The sequence below is a fragment of the Lissotriton helveticus genome, chromosome 11 (assembly GCF_964261635.1).
Source record: "Lissotriton helveticus chromosome 11, aLisHel1.1, whole genome shotgun sequence".
NCBI classification, from domain to species: domain Eukaryota; kingdom Metazoa; phylum Chordata; class Amphibia; order Caudata; family Salamandridae; genus Lissotriton; species Lissotriton helveticus.
Genome location: NC_136072.1, coordinates 670248469 through 670268018, shown reverse-complemented (window position 1 = coordinate 670268018; position 19550 = coordinate 670248469). Strand labels below are relative to the sequence as shown.

The window sequence follows — 19550 nt, the reverse complement described above, 5'->3', positions numbered from 1 at the left end:
GTGAAGGAATGCACAGCTGCACAGTCTCGGTTGCAGGAATTCTGCTGTGGAAAGATTTGGAGTTGAAATACTTCCCTGCTAACTGCGCTGACGAGGTGGTTGCCACGCGACAGAAGTTTTGCTGATTGTTTAGAGACACTAGAGGAGCTTTTCGGGAGATAAAAGGATTAGGCGGTTGAAAAGCCGGTTCCGGAAGGCGACTGATTTCCCTTAAACACAGCATATTGAATTATAAAGGGGTAAAGTGGGACTTTGGATTTCCCCGTTGAAGGGGGATTGATCCCCTGGTGGTTGTGAACTCTTGCTGAGATTGAGAGTTCGGAGAAGAATACAGATATATTGTTCCCTTGTCCTGAAGAGGCCTTAAGAAATTGTGGGCTAAAACGCGACCGCGTCAACAGACATTTGAGGCGTCCAATGAATTACATTTTGGGATATGATGTTACCGGCGCTGATTAGGGAATAAGAGAGAGGTTTGATAACTCTGGTTCTAAGAGGACTACCTCATAGTGCATCACTTAGATTAAGGAGTGTGCATCAAGAGTTGTAGATATATTGTATATTGAGTATATGTATTATATTAATGTTATAACAACGATTGATGTATTTGTTTATGTTGTATGTACATTAAGTTTTATGTTTTGTTATGAATTTGTGTGTCTTTGTATTCCACTGTCCTGTGATATGTTATACCCAGGTATAGAAATGCCATTTAGGCATACCTCCCCAGTTATAAGTCTGAGGAGGTGGTTGGTCCAACCGATTCAGCACACCTTTCTTACGCATCATGATAGGGTAGATGGATTCAGACTCAGAAGTAGCTCTGAACGGCTCCATTCAGCATTTCTGAAGGCTTCTCATCAGAATATCCAGTCAGTAAGCAATGGATATTGAGCATCCTCATGCGTCTGTCGGGAAAACCGAATTTGAGTACAGGTCAGTCGGAAGGACTCCAACAGGTTCTCGCATGCCCTTCCAACCGACATCGTAATCAGCCCCTAAGTAATGCACTCACTGGATTCCCATTACTGTGGACCATCTGGAACTGCTATGAGGGGGGATACAGAAGAGAAAAACAAATCTAAAAAAGGCCCTGCTCTGCCCCCAGCCAACTCATTCCATTGCTACTGAGAATGTAAACATATATGCCCACTGTATAGATCAGTAGAATTGCAGAAGCCAGCCAGGTTCAGATATTAGTTACATAATTGTATCAACTCATTCGAAGTGCCAGGCATGACCCTGGGTTGGACTGCACTATTGTAAGAGCTTGAGCCATCAACTACAGCAAGAATTGCGTCAGTATTTGCTCCACTTTCCGGTGCTCTTAAATGGGAAGTTTGCCTCACGTGCCCTCAATCTCTCCTCCCCAGCTTGCTGTTTTGATGGGCGAGTCCTCTGACTCTTACGTCATTGCTATTGCTTCTGACTCCGCAGCTTCGTAGGCTCTAAGTCCATGGGCTGTACCCCCTTGTACCGTGAGTGTCTATCCAGTCATTGTAAAAAGCTGGCTCTTTATATAGTATACCAAAAAGAGGTATACTGTGCAAAGAGTCCAGGTATCCGTTATAACTCACAAAGTGCTCTTCTAGGGGGTAGTGTGGTTGAGCAGCCTTAGGCTTATCCGAGAGGAGTGTTAAGCATCTACATTACAAATATAGTCAATAAATGAGGCACACGATTCCATACCAATTTATTAAAAAAACACATATCTATATAATATTTGGCACCTGAGTCATCGGAATCAGGAAAGTACTTTTGAAGTTATTATTTTTTACAGTTTTTTAAAATAGACAAAGTGCTTTCTGAAGCGTTTATGTTATCCTTTAGAGAAAAGACATACACTGCATACAGGAACTTCAAATCGACTTACGAGACTAATCACCTGGATTCAAGGTAAGTATGAGACAAGGTCCAAAGCAACACCAACCCCAACAGGTCACCTGGGGCAGCATTGGGGCGGCTTAATGCAGAGGTGCTTTTCAGTGTCAGGTGCCCAATGTTATCTTATGGGGGAAAAACATGTACTGCATTTGGGCACTTCACAGCGACTTACGGTGTCAATCTCTTGGACTTAAGGTAAGTATGGGGCAAAGTCCAAAGCAGCACCACAGGTCACTCAAGGCATCCCCAGGGCGCCTGGGTGCAGAGGTGCATTCCAACATCCGGTGCCCAATGTTATCCTATGGTGCAAAAACGAACCCTGGGTGTAATTCGCGAAGTAGCGCTACGCGTAGCTACACGAAGTGCACTTCGCACTACGCGAGCTAGGCGTAGCACTAGGCGAACTGCGTAGTAGCCTGTTCGCACCGTGCAAGATGCCGTATTCAATGATTGCACAGTATGGACAAGCATCCAGCACTGTGCAATCATTGAAAACGGCATCTTGCACAGTGCGAGCTGTAGTTTTCTGCCGCTTGAGTAGATTTTTACTCGAGCAGCAACTTTCTCGATGCGGACTGGTAGTTTCTCATCGCGAGCGGTCACGAGCATACGCGCCCACTCGCAATGAGAAACCTGACCTCCCCGCGTTGAGAATCTCGACGGGAGGCTTATTTTCCATGCTCGCGATCGGCAACTTGATGTTGCTGATCGCAAACGAGGAAAAAGTCTCGCCTGGATGTCATTTTGCTTGCTCGCGGTTGCCAACTTCATGTTGAGGACCGCGAGCAAGCAAAAAATGACCGCTGCACTATGCTACGTGTGTTTGCACTGTGCTACGTGCAATTCGCGAAGTAGCGCACACTTCGCAAACTACGCAAGCGTAGCGTAGTGCTTTGCCCAGGGTTGGCAAAAACATGTACTACATCCAGACACTTCACAGCAACCTATGAGACCAATCTCCTGGACTTAAGGCGAGCATGAGGGAAGGGCCAAGGTCACATCAAGGGTGCAAAGATGTGTTACGGCGTTGAGTATTCCATTCACTTTAATAGGAATGGTCCAATTGCCAAAAGACTGCAAGCTGGGACTGGGAGACCAGTCAGGCTGAACCAACAAGGGGACTTAGGTCTGACGATGCTCAAGGAAGTGGGGACAGGTGTGGTCCTCTTCACCTCGGGCCATAGCAAGCCAATGCAGAGGTGTTCTGAGGCATCAGGTTTTCATCACCAGAGACCCTTGCAGTAGAGGTATCCACTGTGGGCAAAGCCAAGGTGACCTATGTCTCTGCAGGGGTGGGTATACCACACTGGCACCATTGGCCCTCTTCAACTCCGATTTGGAGGACACAGGTGAAATTGTGCTTTCCAGTGTCAGGTTTGAAATGGTCCAGAGTCCTCAGAGTTTTTTTTGGAGTTCCTGGGTCTTTGTTGAAGGCAGGCAGGCAGTCCTCCCAAGCATTTTGGAGGCACAGCAGCGTCAGGATGAGATGATTTTAGCGCAATTTGGTGGTAACAGCAGACAGGCTGGCAGGGTTAGGGCCATGTCAGTTGTTTGTCCATAGTCCTTGCTTCTCACTGTTCTTCTGTGTCCTCCTTCTTCTACTTAGGTCATCAGGAATCTGTTTTTCTCATGCCAAGGAATCCCCTAAATACTAGATTAGGGGTATTGGGGTAGGGTAGTAGCCAATGGGCTAATTACCCATGGGTCACTACGCCCCCTTGTATGACCACTTCATGTGGGAAATGGGCATAACCCTGTCCCAGAGTTCCTAGTTCTACAATCACAAAGATCAAAAACTTTAAAAATGTTGCATCCACATCAGGTAGCCCACCTTAGAGGTAGCACTGGCCTGAATGTGGAGACACTTCTCTGAACACTAATTGTCTTGCAGGTCCTTGCGCCAAATGGGCCCTGGCAAAAGGGGTTTGACATCCCCACAACTCCAAAGAAAGCCAAATTCACATACTAAAGATGGTGGGTTCTTTGAAGCTCTTTGCCTTGGAATGCTAAATTGAAAGTCATTCTGTGGGAGGGGGTGTAAACACCCTCTGTCTGAGCAGGCTTTGTACCTGACCTGCTTAGAACGTAAGCCCTCACCCCTGGGTGTCAAAAACTCATCTGTGGTGGCAGGCTGGTATTGACCAGTCAGCCAGCACACTAGTAGGTGATAGGTTTTCAGAGGGCACCTCCAATATGCCCTCTGGGTGCATGTATTATTAAATCCATCACTAGACTCAGTGTGGGTTTATTACAAGCTGTCTGATACCAAACATCTTTTGCTTGAGCGAAGCTATTATGTAGCTGAGGAACTGATTTTCATCAGTGTTTTCACATGTATTTAAAATGGCTCCCATGGTCACTTGCACCGGCCATAATTGAACTGACCAGCACAGGGGGAATATATGCTCAGGCAGTTATGCCTACACATGTAGTATAGTGCACCCTGCTGTAGGGTTGACTTACCTATACTGCATGCACTGTCCGCAGGCATGGCACACATGGCTGTGTGCCATGCTTTGTTTTCACTTTTGTCTGCAGCAAGACACACAGCCTTCAATGGCAGTCTGCATGGGTTTGATGAGGAGTTCCCTAGGATGGCACAATGCATGCTGCAGCCCTAAGGGACCCTCTTTAGTACCCCATGCCCTTGGTACCATGGTACCATTTTCTATAGATTTACAGAGGGTGCTAAAGGTCTGGTCCCTTTGGGACCGAGTGAACAGTTGTTTTGTTTTGGGGAAGGAACATTTTGACTGGGGACCTTGGGGCAGATGTATCAACATCCTGATTTGCGAATCTAAAATAGCGATTTTTTAGAAATCGCTATTTGAGATTTGCAAATAGGGATGTAGTAGAAAATTGCATTTTTTTGTGATTTCCTAAAATTCCTTAATTGCGATTAGCAAATTGCGAATCACAATTAAGGAATAATTTCTCATTCATTTCTATGGGCTTGGATGCATATAGGAATGAATGTGAAGTTATTTTCAATTTGCGATTCGCAATTTGAGAATCGAAAATTGAGAATAATTTTAAGGGTGCAAGGGTGTCATTAGGACACCCTGATACACCCCTGAAATTTACATGTGCGCGCATATGGCGCACATACATTCCCCCTAGGGCATGTATGTGCACCATATGGCTCCTTCACAAATGCCAAAAAGTGCATTTGTGAAAGAAATCGCAAATTACCTCCAACTTGAAGTTGGTGGTAATTTGCGATTTCTTAAGGAGAATTCTCAAAAATTGAATGCTTGACGCATAGCATTTAAGGAATCACAATTTGCGATTCCTTAAATGCTTTCGCAAAATTAAAAAATCGCAAAGTTTGCGATTCCTTAATTTTGCTATGCAATTTCCTTCATACATCCCGTTTAGCACATTTTTTGTTGTAAACGCTGCTTTTTTGCGAATCGCAGCGTTTGCGACAAAAAATTCCTTTGATCCATTTGCCCCTTAGTAAGCAGGAACCCAGTGCACGTCAGTCAAAGTTGCATCAAATAGCAGGCAAAAAGTGGACGGATTACTGCAATAAAACCCCGGTTTCCTACACAAACACCCCTCACCCCCAGCCAACTGGCCAGGAAACTCGGCCACAACCTAGGAGAGGTTTCCTGCTCTGTTAGGAATGGAAGAGTAAGGAAACAGGCTGGATTGTTGCAGGTCATACTCTGCCTTACAACCTCCAATCCAGGTCATTTTCTTTGGGAAGCTGACCTAAAACAACAGTAGTATGCTCTACTTAAAATGCACTTTGTCTGCTTCTTTAATATCCTTGACCATTCTCTTGTCTTTGGGACGAGGGGTGTCTACCTCTGCTGACCCAGGGCAATCCCTATCTCACTCAACTAGGTTAGGTTAACCAAAACTTGACTAACCCTACCATGACCAATGAGATCAGGGGGCCAAACTTGCAATATGACATGCGGTTATACCGAATGTATGATGTTACATCACGGTCTTTACACCGCAATAAATTTACAACTCAGTCATTACATCGCAAGTCGTTACAACGACTTGCACTGAAGGGCGCTGGACTTAGGAGTAGTATGATTTACTATTCCAAATCCAGCCTACAGTAGGGAAGGTGTTGAATAGTAAATCCCACTATTCCTTAGTGTATAGCGCCATCCACTACAAGTCGTTGTAAAGACTTGCCTTGTAATGGCCATGTTGTAAACGTATGATGTTGTAAAGACCGCATTGTAACGGATGTCCACCGGTCAGACCACCATGCCAATGACCATGCAACCATAAAGGCTAACACCCAGCCCAGGCCACTGACAGCTGGCAGTGCCCCGGACCACACCTTTAGCTCTTCACTGACAGGTGAATGGGCTAACATACAGGTTTCTTTGGGTTCAGGGGACCTGCAGGCTGTTTTTGAGTGGGAGGCAATTGTGTAGTAAACACCTTCCTTCCACTCTCTTTTCAGTTTGCTGAGGAGCCACCATCTCATGCTTAACAGTTGCCTGATTAGTCAGGACTTCTTATGGGACATGTAGGGCTTCTCTAGGTCCAACTGTGGAGTTCTCTCCAGCTGGAGCAGGATCTCCAGTGCTGCTCTCCCTGCTAGTTTCTTGAGAAGATGCTCCTCCTCAACGAGGTCTTCTTGGACCCTGAGTAACCTGACCTACCCTTAGTACAGGAAGGCACTCTGGGCACAGTCTTAATGTTGAAGTGTACAGGTAAATGTCTTCTCTCTCTAGGGAGGAGGATCAAGCATTATGCTGTTTAAACTCTAAACAGTTTGGACTGAGGGACTTAACACAAGGCCCTAACAGTTAGTTTAAAACATTTAGAGAATTCAATTTGAAATACAAATAATCCTTTTAACCAAAGACAATTTTGTATTCCTTAGTGGAATCACTTATTGACCACATGGTACAACAAATGTCAAGTCTTGTATCACACTACTGCCACCATTGTAGGAAACTGGCTCTTTATATAGCAAACCAAAAAGAGGTATACTGTGCAAAGAGTCTTGTCATCTATTAAAGTGAGCAAAACCAAAGGGGATGATGAACGGAGTGTTGAACATTGCAAGCAGTCACCCCCAGTGGTTTAATCCATCATCATTATTTAGCTCACTCTGCCACTGCAGTTCAGACATGGCCATATGCAAATCAGTCTGACCCTGTGCCTCATGGAAACAGTCCAGCCCAAACTGCCAAGCCATGTCTTCCCTGTTAAAAGTGAACAGGGGATTGCTCTAGGGGGTAGTGTGGTCGAGCCGTCGTAGGCTTATCAGAGAGGAGTGTTAGACATCTTCAAAACACACAGAGTCAATAAACTATGCACATGACTCAATAAGGAAATGCACACCAATCTATACAAATATCACATATCTTTAAATAATATTGGGACAAGAATAAAGAGAATCAGGTGAGTACTTTTGGAGTTAGGAATTTAAAAATGGACACTGCAATTTTGAAGTGGTAATGTTATCCTTTTTTTATAATTGTTTTGTATGCACGGAACAAAAGTGGTACAGAAGTAATATAAATGTATCAAACAATATCAAATGAGAACAGATTCTACAAAATTCAACTTCGAAAAACACAACTAAAAGCAATGACAGTCGAGAAAGATACAATTAGAATTCGCAAAATCAGCATAAAATGACTTCAAACAGACAGAAGAAAAAGGAAGATAAATTAAGTGAGAGCAATCAAGGAAATACAGTAAAAAATGGGATAGCCAGCAATAGCAATACAGTCCAGCAGACATAGAGGAAAGAACGTAGAAGAAAAAAGAAAAAGCTTGTCTATAATTCATTGAATCCATTCTGCTAAAGGGGCCCATATTTTTAACCTTCTTGCCCTCTTTCGGCTATTCTTGGTCTTGTAGATTGCAGACTCAATGTTATACATAGCCAAGAGCTGAGCCCTCCAGGAAGAAAATAAGGGAGGATCTGGAGAAATCCAGTCCTTAGTGATACAAGCACGCAGGATAGCCATACAAATAAAAAGAAAAGAGACCGTTGATTCAGATCTAATTTGCACATTAGACTCAACTCCTAGCAAAACCAACTCCCCTGTAATACATATTGGAGAGCCCCATAGTTCTACCAAAAAATGTCGGATTGATGATAAAAAGTCTATCAATTTGGGGCAGGAATAGAACATATGCAGCGCGTCTGCTGCAAAGAAGCCGCATCTACTGCAGTTTGCTCCAGCTCCTGTACTCCATTTAGATATTTTTCGGGGAGTATAATATAAATCATACAAGGCCATATAATGTTGTGCCCGCATCCTACCTGTAATCAAGACTTCGTTTGCCAGAGTAATAGAGGCATTTACATCAATACCCTCTGTGTTTAGATTTCTTATCCATTTATCCTGACATTGCTCTATGTCATCTGGCAATAGCTGTATTAGATTAGAATAAAAAAAAACTATTGGTGTTTCTTTTTTGCAATCTCCTCGATTAAGGGAAATTTCCTGAGCTGAGTGATATTTCGCCCTAGCGTGTTGTAGATGCTGCAATTTTGCAAGTATTTAAAAAAATCCAGCTTAGGTAAGCCATATTTGAATTTTAACTCTGTAAAGGGCGGAAATTGTGAGTCTAGCCATAAATCTCCCAAACAGCGTATCCCTTTCTGGTGCCACTTCCTAGTTGTTTGATCACGAAAAATAATAGGTAAAATACCGGCGGCTTCGAAAGGAGTATAGCCATTTATATTAGGTAATCCTAGATGATGCTTAACCCGTCTCCAAATTGAATATGCTGCTTTCAGAATTTTAAACTTGTTTTTTTGTAGTTGCTTGGCGCCACAATTTTCAGAAAACAGCTATTGGCTTCTTCACCAATCCCAAATTTATATAGTGAAGGGTTATGACATGATAATAGACTGGCTTTTTCCCCGACCACTAGGGGGGAAATGAATTGCAACACCGCAGGTCAGTAGTAAAATAGGAAATACGGCACACCCCAGCCTCCACTGGCTCTAGGAAGTACCATCTTTTTATAAGCCCTTCTATGCCGTTTATAGCCCCATAGAAATCTAGAGGTAATATTTTCCAGCCTTTTAAAACAAGTTGATGGAGATTCTAATGGGATGGTTCTGAATAGGTAAAGTAATTTAGGGAGCACCAGCATTTTTACGACATTCGATCTTCCGTATAGCGAAAGATGGAGATGGTTAAGTCGCTCTAAGGTAGAGTTAACTTTATCTAAGACTGGGTTAATATTAATTTCAGGAATCTTGCTAATTGGTGAAGTAATCTTGATCCCAAGGTAAGTTGCCTCTGATACAGTAGTAATATCCCTCTGGGGATTACCCCCAGCATAAAGAATCTGTGTCTTAGTTAAATTTAACTTATAGCCAGAAAAGGAACCAAACTGTAATGCCAAATCTTCAGTTGTCGAAAGGGCCAAAGGTAGATCGGTAGTTACAACAACAATGTTGTCTGCATAAGCAAGAGCTCTGTATTCAACATTACTTACGTTCACTGGTTTAATATTTGTGGATTGATTTAGTTTGAATAAAAAAAAATCTATATATAAAGCAAATAATAAAGTTGAACTAGGACATCCTTGTCTTGTTCCACGTCAGATAGGAAAAGGCTCAGACTCTCTACCCGCTAAGCGTATTGATGCCGTGGGGGATTGATATAAAGTTCTTATTGCTTGGAGGATTCTGGGTCCCAATCCCTTCAATCATGGAACCTCCCATAGGTAGGGCCAAGCCACCCTGTTGAATGCCTTCTCGGCATCCAACAGGGTGATACCTATAGGAGTCTTCATAGCCTCGGCCTAGTCCAAAGGGCAATGACACGCCGCACATGGTCGGTCGTGTCACTACCTGGTATAAAGCCATGTTTTAGAGGGGACACTAAGGTAGAAATGATCCTGGAGACGAGAGTGGCTACGATTTTGGAATAGACCTTAATGCCGGCATTAATTAATGAAATTGGCCTGTAAGAAGAGGGTGAGAGGGAAGGTTTATCTTTTTTTTAAAACACCGTTATTATTGATTTCCGCCAAGAGATAGGGGGTAGTCCCCTTTGTGCGGTCAGGCACGACTTCAGCAATTGTTCCTTCAGAACAGAGAAGAAAGTTCGGAAGAATTCCAATGAAATCCCATCTGGGACGACTACCTTTCCTGCCGCTAGTGATAGAATTGCTGCCTCAAGTTCCTCTTGAGAAAAGTTGGCCTCTAATTCTTCTCTCTGAGTGAGAGTAAGCTTAGGGAACTCTGGGTCCCCCAAGAATTCTGCAAGCTTCTCTACTATGTCAATGGAATCCTCATTTAAATAGAGGTGGCTATAAAACGTATTGAAAATTCCCAAAACTTTCACAGGATCTGTATGTATTTGTCCTTGTGAATCTTGGATCACTTCCACTTTCCTAGCCACCTCCCTCTGCCCTAACCTTTTGGCTAATAGCCGTCCAGAGTTCTCTCCCACCTCATACAGATCAGCACGATGAACCGCTATCTGAGCTACTAATTTATCAGCGAAGCTCAGCGAAGCTTTGATATACTTTAATTTTTTTGGATAGCAAGGTATGTGGCCTTCTGTTCATATTCTTGACTAGTGCTACCTGTTTGCATCAACTCAATCTCTAAAGCAGGCAGTTTACTCAGCTCCTTGTCTTGTTCTACCCTTATCCTACGTTGCTTATTTATGGAAAATCTGAGCGTCTCTCCGCGGACACCAGTTTTAAACGCGTCCCATACTGTACTAACTGAGGCAGAGCCAGAATTAAACTAAAAAAACTCCGGTATCCATTTAACCATTTGTTCTAGATAGGCCTGATCCACCAAAAGCTGACGCTCAAATGTCCATGGTTTTCTACGGGGTCCAGACAGGCTTTCTATTTCTAGTTCCAAGATAATTGGATTATTGTCCGATATTATTTTGGGTAAAATATCAATTTTGGCATTAGTTAATAATTGAAGAGGGGCAAAAAAATAGTCGATTCGGACATGTTTTTGATCTGGGGCAGAGTAGAATATATACCCAGGGTCTTCCAGGTTTTTTAGCCACCCAACATCCACTAATCCACACTCATTAAGGAGACCCTTAGTAGCTTTAAAAACCTAATTTTTTTACCTTCATAACGGGTATTATTACAAATGTCAAAATCTCCTTGCATTGGTAAATTAAAATCTCCACAGAGATCCTATAGACAAAAGACATACACTGCATACAGGTACTTCACAGCAACTTATGAGACCAAACTCTTTGATTTAAAGTAAGTATGGGGCAAGGTTCAAGGCAGCACCAACAGGTCATCTCGGGCGGCACTCGGGTGGCCGGGTGCAGAAGTGCTTTTCAGCATTGGGTGGCCAATGTTATCCTATGGGGGAAAATATGTACTGCATTTGGGCACTTGACAGCAACTTACGATCCCAATCACCTGGACTTAGGGTACGTATGGGTCACGTTCCATGGTCACACCAACAGCTCACCTTGGGAGGCTCTGGGACATCCAGGTGCAGAGTTGTGTTATGCTGTTGGTTGTCCAATTCACTTTAATGTGGAATGGGCCGGTTGCAAAGTGGCTGCAAGCTGGGACTTGGTGACCAGTCAGGCTGAACCAATGAAATTGTTCAGGTCCCATGATGCTCAGGGAGCTGGGGTCACCTTTGGTCCACTTCTCCTCTGGTCAGGGTGGCCGGGTGCAGAGGTTTTCTGAGACATTGGTTTTTTTGCACCGGGATACTTGTAGTGCAGAGGGCCTGTAGAAAGAGGCTGCAGGTGGCATCAGTGTGCGCAAACTCAAGGTGGCCTTTGTCTCTGAAGGGTCAGGGGACCACACTGGCGCTGTTGGCTCACTTCAACTTGGGCTCAGAGGAACGGGTGTAGTAGTGCTTTCCAGTGTCAGGTTTGTGTGGTCCAGAGTGCTCACAGTTCTTTTGCAGTACTTGCAGGATGCAGGGGAGCAGCTCCGCTACTCCATGGGAGTTTCTGGGTCTTTTTTGAAAGTACGCAGACTTCTCAGTCTTTTGGAGGCACAGAAGCTACAGGACAAAATGACTTCAGTGCCATTTAGCGGAAACAGCAGACAGGCCAGCAGGGTTAGGGTCAAGTCAGTTGCTTCTCCACAGTCCTTGCTTATTGCTGCTCTTGCGTGTCCTTCCTCTTCTTAGGTTGGCAGGAATCTGTTTTCTGGTTCCAGGGGCTCCCCTAAATACTCGATTTAGGGGCAGTGGGGGAGTGTAGTGTAGCAGCCAATGGATTACTTACCCCTGTGGTCGATTCGCCCCATATATGACCACTACCTATGGGAAGTGCACATAACCATGTTCTGCCACTTCAAAGATGACAGAATTTTACATTTGTTGCTTCCACATCTTTTGGCTCACCTTAAGGATAGCACTAGCCTGAAGGAGGGCACACCTTTATGACTAGTCATTTTCTGAACTGTTCAGGCACCAGATGGCCTGGACAGGGAGATTTGCATACCCTCACCTCTGAGGGAAGTCACATTCATATACCATAGTCAGTGGGCTATTTGAAGCTCCCTGCCTTGTATTTCTAATGTGCAGGCCATCTTGTAGGAGTAGTTGTAAACACCCTCTGCCCAGGCAGACGTTTTTTCCTGACCTCCTTAGGACATAGGCCCTCACCCACAGGGTCACACACTCATCCTACTGTTTGGGACCTATCAGCCAGCACACTAGTAATTGGTAGGTTTTTGGGCTGCACCTCTGGGGTGCCCTCTTGGTGTATGTATTAATAAATCCATCTCTGAAATCAGTGTGCATTTATTAATACAAGATGTTTGATGCAAAATATCTTTGGCTTCCGTGAAGCCATCATGTAGCTGGGGAACTCATTTTCATAATATTGGTCATGCAATCCAGACCATACCTTGATATATGCCCCCAGAAAGTATTGTATTGGTCTACTGAGTAGGACCTTCCACTATATCAGCACGTTAGAGCCTGCTCCAGGCATTCTACATTGGTCTTTGTGCGTACAGCTGGCCCTCTCAAATGCACACTTGAGCTGCAAAAGTGAATGCGGGCAGGCACATTCAAAGTAAGTAGTTGCAACACTAACACACTTTCCTCATGTTTAAAGGACAGTTGGATTGGGAATCTCCCATAGGAAGTTGGTGACATGTCTGGTGCATCCTGATCTTACAGCAAATACTGTTTAGGTGGGTGCAGCCGGTAGTAGCGTTACAAAGGCCCTTGCAGGCTGATCATTACGTGTAATGTACAAGCAGGACTCCTTGCTCTCACCACTTGGCCTCTTCCTCACGTCTGCCAAGTGGCCAGCAGCCTGCATCCAGCTGTACATGCATATCTGGTCTGAGGCTCTACAGAGAGGCATGGGTTGTGCAAGTGTTTAGATGGGGTGGCCCATCTTGGTGTCATTGCACTCGCCAGTGATCTGTGTCTCTGTAGGCTACACTCTTCTCAACACAGCCGAAGCACCCGATGAGCACACTGGCTGAATCCTGTTTAGTTCCCATCCTGATTATGCACATCCAAGGCCAGTGGATCGATGGCTTATATACTTGGGGTCTAGGGCAGCCAGTAGTGATGCTCCCTTGAGTATACAGGTTAGATTTGCTTCCCTGGGTTGAGAAGTGGGAATAGTAGATGTTAGTAGGGATAATGGATGAAAAGTAGGAATGATGAATGAGAAGCAAGGATGAGAAATAGGGAGTAGAGATGAGAAATAAGAGTGACCTGTACGGATGATGCATGAAAAGTAGATTATGAGAAGCAGGGAGGATGGATGAGAAATAGGGATGATGGCTGAGATGTAGCGATGAGTAGTAGGGATGATGGATTAGCAGTAGGAATGAGAAGTGATGATGGCTGATGGATGACAAGTAAGGATGATGGATAATTGATGAAAAGTAGGGATAATGGATAGTGAATGACAAGTAGTGAGGACAAATTAAGATGATGGATGATAAGTCGGAATGATGCATGAAAAGTAGAAATGCAGGATGATGGGTACATGGTAGGGATGAGAGTTAGGGAAGTTGGATGAGTAATAGAGTTGGGAAGTGGGGATAAATGTAGGAGGGAGACTTAGGGCTTGATTACAAGTGTGGTGGTCCACCGACTGTCAAACTCACTGGGGCGCATCAGAGGCAGTCTTCTAACCATCCTATTACAATTAGGACAGTCGTACCTCCATTGCCCCAATGCAGCCGCCAGGGAACCGCTGTTCCCTGGCAGTGTTACAACACCGTTTTGGCTGATTTTCCTCTCCACCACGGTTTTCAAGGCGGTTCCTACTCTATGAAAACCGTGGTGTAGAGGAAACAAAAGGGGTCCTGTGTGCCTTAAGGCTATGGGTTGCATGCAAGGGGCACAACATGTGCCCCCCTGTGTGCATGCACCCCAATTTCTAAGCGGCATGAGGTACCGCAGTGGGAGTGTAAATAAAATCCAACCAGACACAGAAAATACATGTAATCACGCGGTCAGCCTGACCACGAGTTTAGTGGTACGGAAGTGGGGTGGACCCGGCGCCGCACCGCCAAGCTCATAATCAGACCCTAAGTGATGATGGATAGGTATCAAAAGTATGAATGGCAGATAAGAAGTCGGAATGAGAAGTAGGAATTATGGGATGATAATGGATGACAAGTATGGCAATGAAATAACATTGAGAAGTCATTAATGAGTATGTCCTAAAATAGATGCTGCACGTAGATAACATCAACAGATAACAATACAGAATGAATTTAGACTAAAAGTACATTTTACTAATCTGATCCTCCAGTGACTGAATAGTTGATGACTACACATGCAATTTCACAAGAACTTTTGAACAAGTTTAAAATAAGCTTTATCATTATTTCCTAGGTTTATAAAAGTATAAATATATTTGTGGCACTGACTGGCATAGAAATATGGTCTACGAGCGATCCTATAGAAGTTACTACAGATGTTGGTAGCGACCTTGATAAATTCTCAAAATGGAGAAAAGAAACCTTGCTGAAGAGGAAAATAAATGACATTGCTCATTTACTCACGTAAGTTTCAATAGATTTGGCTTTCTGCCTTCAAATGTAAAATGTGTTCAGGTATTCCTGTTTTGTGGGGCTCAGTGATCAACAAATGTGAACAGTTACAATCAATGCCATCAATACTGCAGCTAGTTTAGTGTGAAACACATTTCAAGTATATTGTTTTGCATGAGTGTTAATGGGGACATGTATAATTTTTAATAGTTTGTCTGAGATGATTCATTTGTGTTATATTGCGATCTCAGGGTTCTTACATTTAAGTAGATCTCAATGTTTAAGGATCTTCTCCTTAGATCCTTAAACTAACAGTATTTTAAATGTATATTATAAATGGCATGCTCATACTTGGCAGCAAGGACTAGTTTGTCTTTAGAAGGCAGCACTCTTGTTTTCTCTGTATCAATGTCTACCCACATATTGTATTTTAATATAATCTGCATTGTTTACTTACTACTAACAACTAACTACACATATAAACTCTCTCTCTATAGGGATGTTGACTTTGACGGACCAACGATTGGTCTGGCATTTGTAAAGGGCATGTGCTCGAATGAGAATTCTGCTGCAGTTATTCAGGTAGGCTGATCCGTTCTCTAGAGTTTTGCAAAAGGTGTGATTTGATCAGGTCCAAGCAATCATTTGAGTGCAAATACTTTGCTTAGTACTCAACTGACATGGTGTAGTGATTTCCCTTTAGGGCCCACTTACTTAGTTCTTCTTTATTTTAGCCTAAATACACATTGAAGACTGCTCTGCACACATTACCAAATAACAAGTTTGTTTTTGGGAAACTATATTATTCTGGAAATACATTGCTCATGTTTTATAATTCAGTGCTTCTTCCTGTGACTCTGTCTGAACATTTCGTACAAGGTCGAACAACACCGAGCCCAGTTTTCTTCTGTGGTAGCTTAGCAAAATATTCTAACATTTAGACATAACATAGAGGACCGGCTGCTATTTTATAGCATGACACTTCTTATCAAATAAGCCAAGACTTGCAGTTTTGAAAACAGAGAGGAGGATTTCCAGAAGAGGAAAGGTTCTGGGACGGGCACACCAGCTTTGATCAGTCTGAGATGCAGACCAGCTAACTTCAAATGCCAGGTATGGGGCTCGGAACTAATCCCAGAGTTCACTAATATATCACTGTGCTCACGAAGTGAGGGTAGGCACAGGCATATATATAATCCGCCATGATAGGGCTTTTCTTGTGCAAAGTTTACTAATAATTCTGCTCACTTTGTTCAGTTGCATGTTTACTAATTGCAGCAAAGTTTCACAATAGTTTCAAAAAATATTGTAAACGTTCCTCGTGCCTTTTCATGTTTCAGGTGGACATGCATGAGTGAGAGACAAAAAGTGATGATCTGTTACCACGGCTCCCTGGGAGTGGCTAGATTTTGTGCTCTCGGGTGCTAATTTGCCTATTAGTCTGGGAAGGTTAGGAGGGAATGTAAGGACCTATGAGCTAGTGGGATCCGAGCCCATAGGTACTGATGTGGTATGGTGAGTCACTCCCTACATACTGATGTTCTGTGATCCCCGCATAGTTTTATTTTCAAACAGAATCCCTGAAACAATGGACTTTGAGATTCTACCCCACTGAGGCACACAATGTGCAAGTTGAAAAAAAATCTGAATGTGTTTTGGTTCAGAGGGAAATTTGAGGATTAAAGTTTTAATGACGAATATGGAAAACCTTTTCTGTCAACTATTTATATAGGGGATATAAAAGGAGGAGAGGTTATTGTGATGTTAATGTGTGAAGCCATTTGGGTTGACTAAGTTCTGTCCTTTCGTTTTCTACTCAAAGGTTTGAGGGGCCTGAACATGTAAATAGCTATTGGAATAGGTATTTCTCTGTACAATGCAATAGAGGTAAACATGCACTATATCTTGCATCATTTTCTATAGTTTTAGATCCCCATAATTCATACGATGAAGATAAATTGACTTTCCTAATGTCTTCTTTGTGTATGGTGGTAATAGACGACCCGTTTACCATGCTGACTACTCTAGCTGCATAGTTCTGCAGTTGTGAAGAATGCTGAGAACCTGTCCATTATCTGAATTCCTACTATTCTGAGCAAAAAGCTAGCTACCCCTGTTTTAGATTTTATGTAACAAACCTGTTAATGGCTGTACATCACATTCTGAAGCCTTAATCATGTATTCAAACACTGACTGGGTACAGAACTCTGTCTTCTCTTATGTATGAGAGTGAATTATATCATGTGAAACTAAAAGTTTTAATACTTTGCCTGGGACAGTATATGCACATGTAATTTTATAGTTTGAAGAAAGACATTTTAGGAATCCAGGGGCTCATTTACAATATTTTGACACACAGCAGCACAGCCGTGCTTCAAAAGATATGTGCCATATCTGCAAGATACAGCACATTCCTGTCCTTTTCCTCTGCACTGGTGCACAATAGGCTGCCATGCTCCAACACAGGGACCACTGCGCCATGGTGCAAGGGTGTTTGTGTTGTAGGGGTGATTGTTTTTGTGCTGGAAGGGACACCTATCTGTGCAAAAACAATCATGAGATGGTGTTTGGGGTCCTATTTTAATTAGGCTATTGCAGGGATGTTGCGAGAGAGGATTTATTAAAACATGGTCCGAATCCATCATTGTTCCCATTTTTAAAAAGGGCGATCGGGACAATCCTGCCTGCTATCGCCCGATATCCTTGTTGGACTCTCTGATGAAGGTGGCAGGCAGGATTGTCCTAGATCGGTTGCAGGGATGGACCGAAGAAAACGAGGTTTTAAGTGACGTGCAATACGGTTTTAGGGCCGGCTTAGGCACAAACAAACAGATTTTAAACTTAAGTATTTTATTTGGTAAATATTCTAAGGCAAAATCTGGGCAGTTCTACTTGGCCTTTGTGGACCTCTCTGCGGCTTTTGATTGCGTAGTTCATGAAAAGCTATGGGGGTCCTGAAGGAACTAAAAGTTGACCCTGTTTTAATTCAATTCTTAAGACATCTATATTCTGGGGCCAGGGCAAAGGTCCGCTATGTAACCAAGGGCGAGTGTACTGCCCCATTTAAAATAGAACAAGGCATAAGGCAGAGTTGTGTGTTAGCACCACTCCTGTTCTCCCTATATACTAATGCCCTGGAACAGGAGTTGATGTCACATACTAGGGATCTGCCAAATGTAAACTCACGCCTGATTGCATCCCTCCTTTACGCCGACGATGCCGTCCTCATGGCTCGCACCCAAGTCGGTTTACAGAGGGAAAGGTTTTGTGAAGTCGTGTGGGTCAACAAAAAATAAGATAAGAAAATTTCAGGCGGGGGGAGCGACGTTGAAACCACTGACTCATTTAGCTATTTGGGCGTGCTTTTTGACAGGACAAGTTCCTGGGCACCGGCTGCTAAGGCTAGGTATTTATTATATCTAAAGTCTATAGCGGCTCTCTTTAATTTTTCAAAAGAATTGGGGAAAAGGCCTTTAGAAATCATGCTAAAGATATATCGCGCAAAATGCGTGAGCATAGTTCTTTACGGGGCGGTAATCTGGGGATTCCAAGCAGGGGTTGAGAATTTATTAAAATATCTACTTGTCCATGGGGCAGGTTGCTTCATAAATCTACTTGTCCTGTAACAAAATCCACTTGTACCTTTGGTGCCATGTTCTGCGGCGACAAATTATGGCAGCAATCTCATTATAAAAGAGCTCTTATATAGCCTTTCTGATTATGCCAGGGCTCATACCATAGTAGTGTTTGAATACTAGTAATCCCTTTATGTTGCTACATTTCCGCAGATCTACATACTGGGACTAAAGGAAGTGGTAAACAATAGTTCCAGGGTTGAAATGTCCTTTTGAGTCTGTGCAAACCTACTAACTTGCATGTTTTAAGGCTTTTCAACAACTCTTCTCTAATCTTTTCCAATACTGAGAAATGTTGGAAATTTACTCCTGACAATGGCAGACTTAAACCTTCTTCCAGAGTTGGGAAGAAAGTGATTGGAGGGTACATGTGATTTTATTCTGCAAGTTCTACTCCATTGAAAGGCTAAGATAGTTAAAGCCACTACTCAAACAGGGAGGTTGGAGGCAATGTCGTCCTGCTTTTACATATTTGCAGATGTTGGATAGTTTTTATTGCATTGGTTCCATGGTGGGATTCCTAAAGAGTGTAATAAGGAATAGGAAAGTAACTAACCAGTGAATTCCAGGAAGAGACCATCGGATAATCTCTTCAAAGGAAGCATCATATGTTTATAACTACTTTATGAATTGCCAGTATAATTAAGCAGATTGTTGTATATAGATGCATTTTAATGTGATATTAGTTGATTAATTTTTCTTCCCGTATGTATGCTTTTATGATTTCATTACCGGAAATCAAATAAAGCTTGTTTTGATTGATTGATTGCGTTTGACTCTTTCTATGCTGTGCCTTCCTTACGCCTCGCATGGGGAGGCATAGGAATCTGAAGCATTCTCAGGTTTACAAAACCTTGTAAATCTGGGAATGCGTCAGGTTCCATGGATGTTGCGTTGGAACAGCCACAGCAACACCCATGGATAACCCCTGTCACACAGAGTAGCGCGTGAAAGAGTGCCATATTTACAAGGCCATTAAAAGCTATGCAGGGGGGGCTTTACATGGCCTTGTAACTATGGGCAGGTACACTGCATCACTGGTGCATCAAAAATAGTGACACACCGGCGGCTTGTAAATAAGCCCCT

The 19550-nt window shown here is 43.2% G+C and overlaps 1 protein-coding gene across 1 annotated transcript in view; it reads left to right on the top strand.

Annotated features, from left to right (window-relative positions):
* Window positions 1-19550, top strand: part of LOC144791758 (zinc metalloproteinase-disintegrin-like VLAIP-B) — a 4238988-nt gene that overhangs the window by 1428237 nt on the left and 2791201 nt on the right. Inside the window, exons 9-10 of the mRNA XM_078666527.1 lie at window positions 14672-14841; window positions 15327-15411. Of these exons, the coding sequence (XP_078522653.1) occupies window positions 14672-14841; window positions 15327-15411 (255 nt within the window). The remainder of the gene's footprint in view (window positions 1-14671; window positions 14842-15326; window positions 15412-19550) is intronic.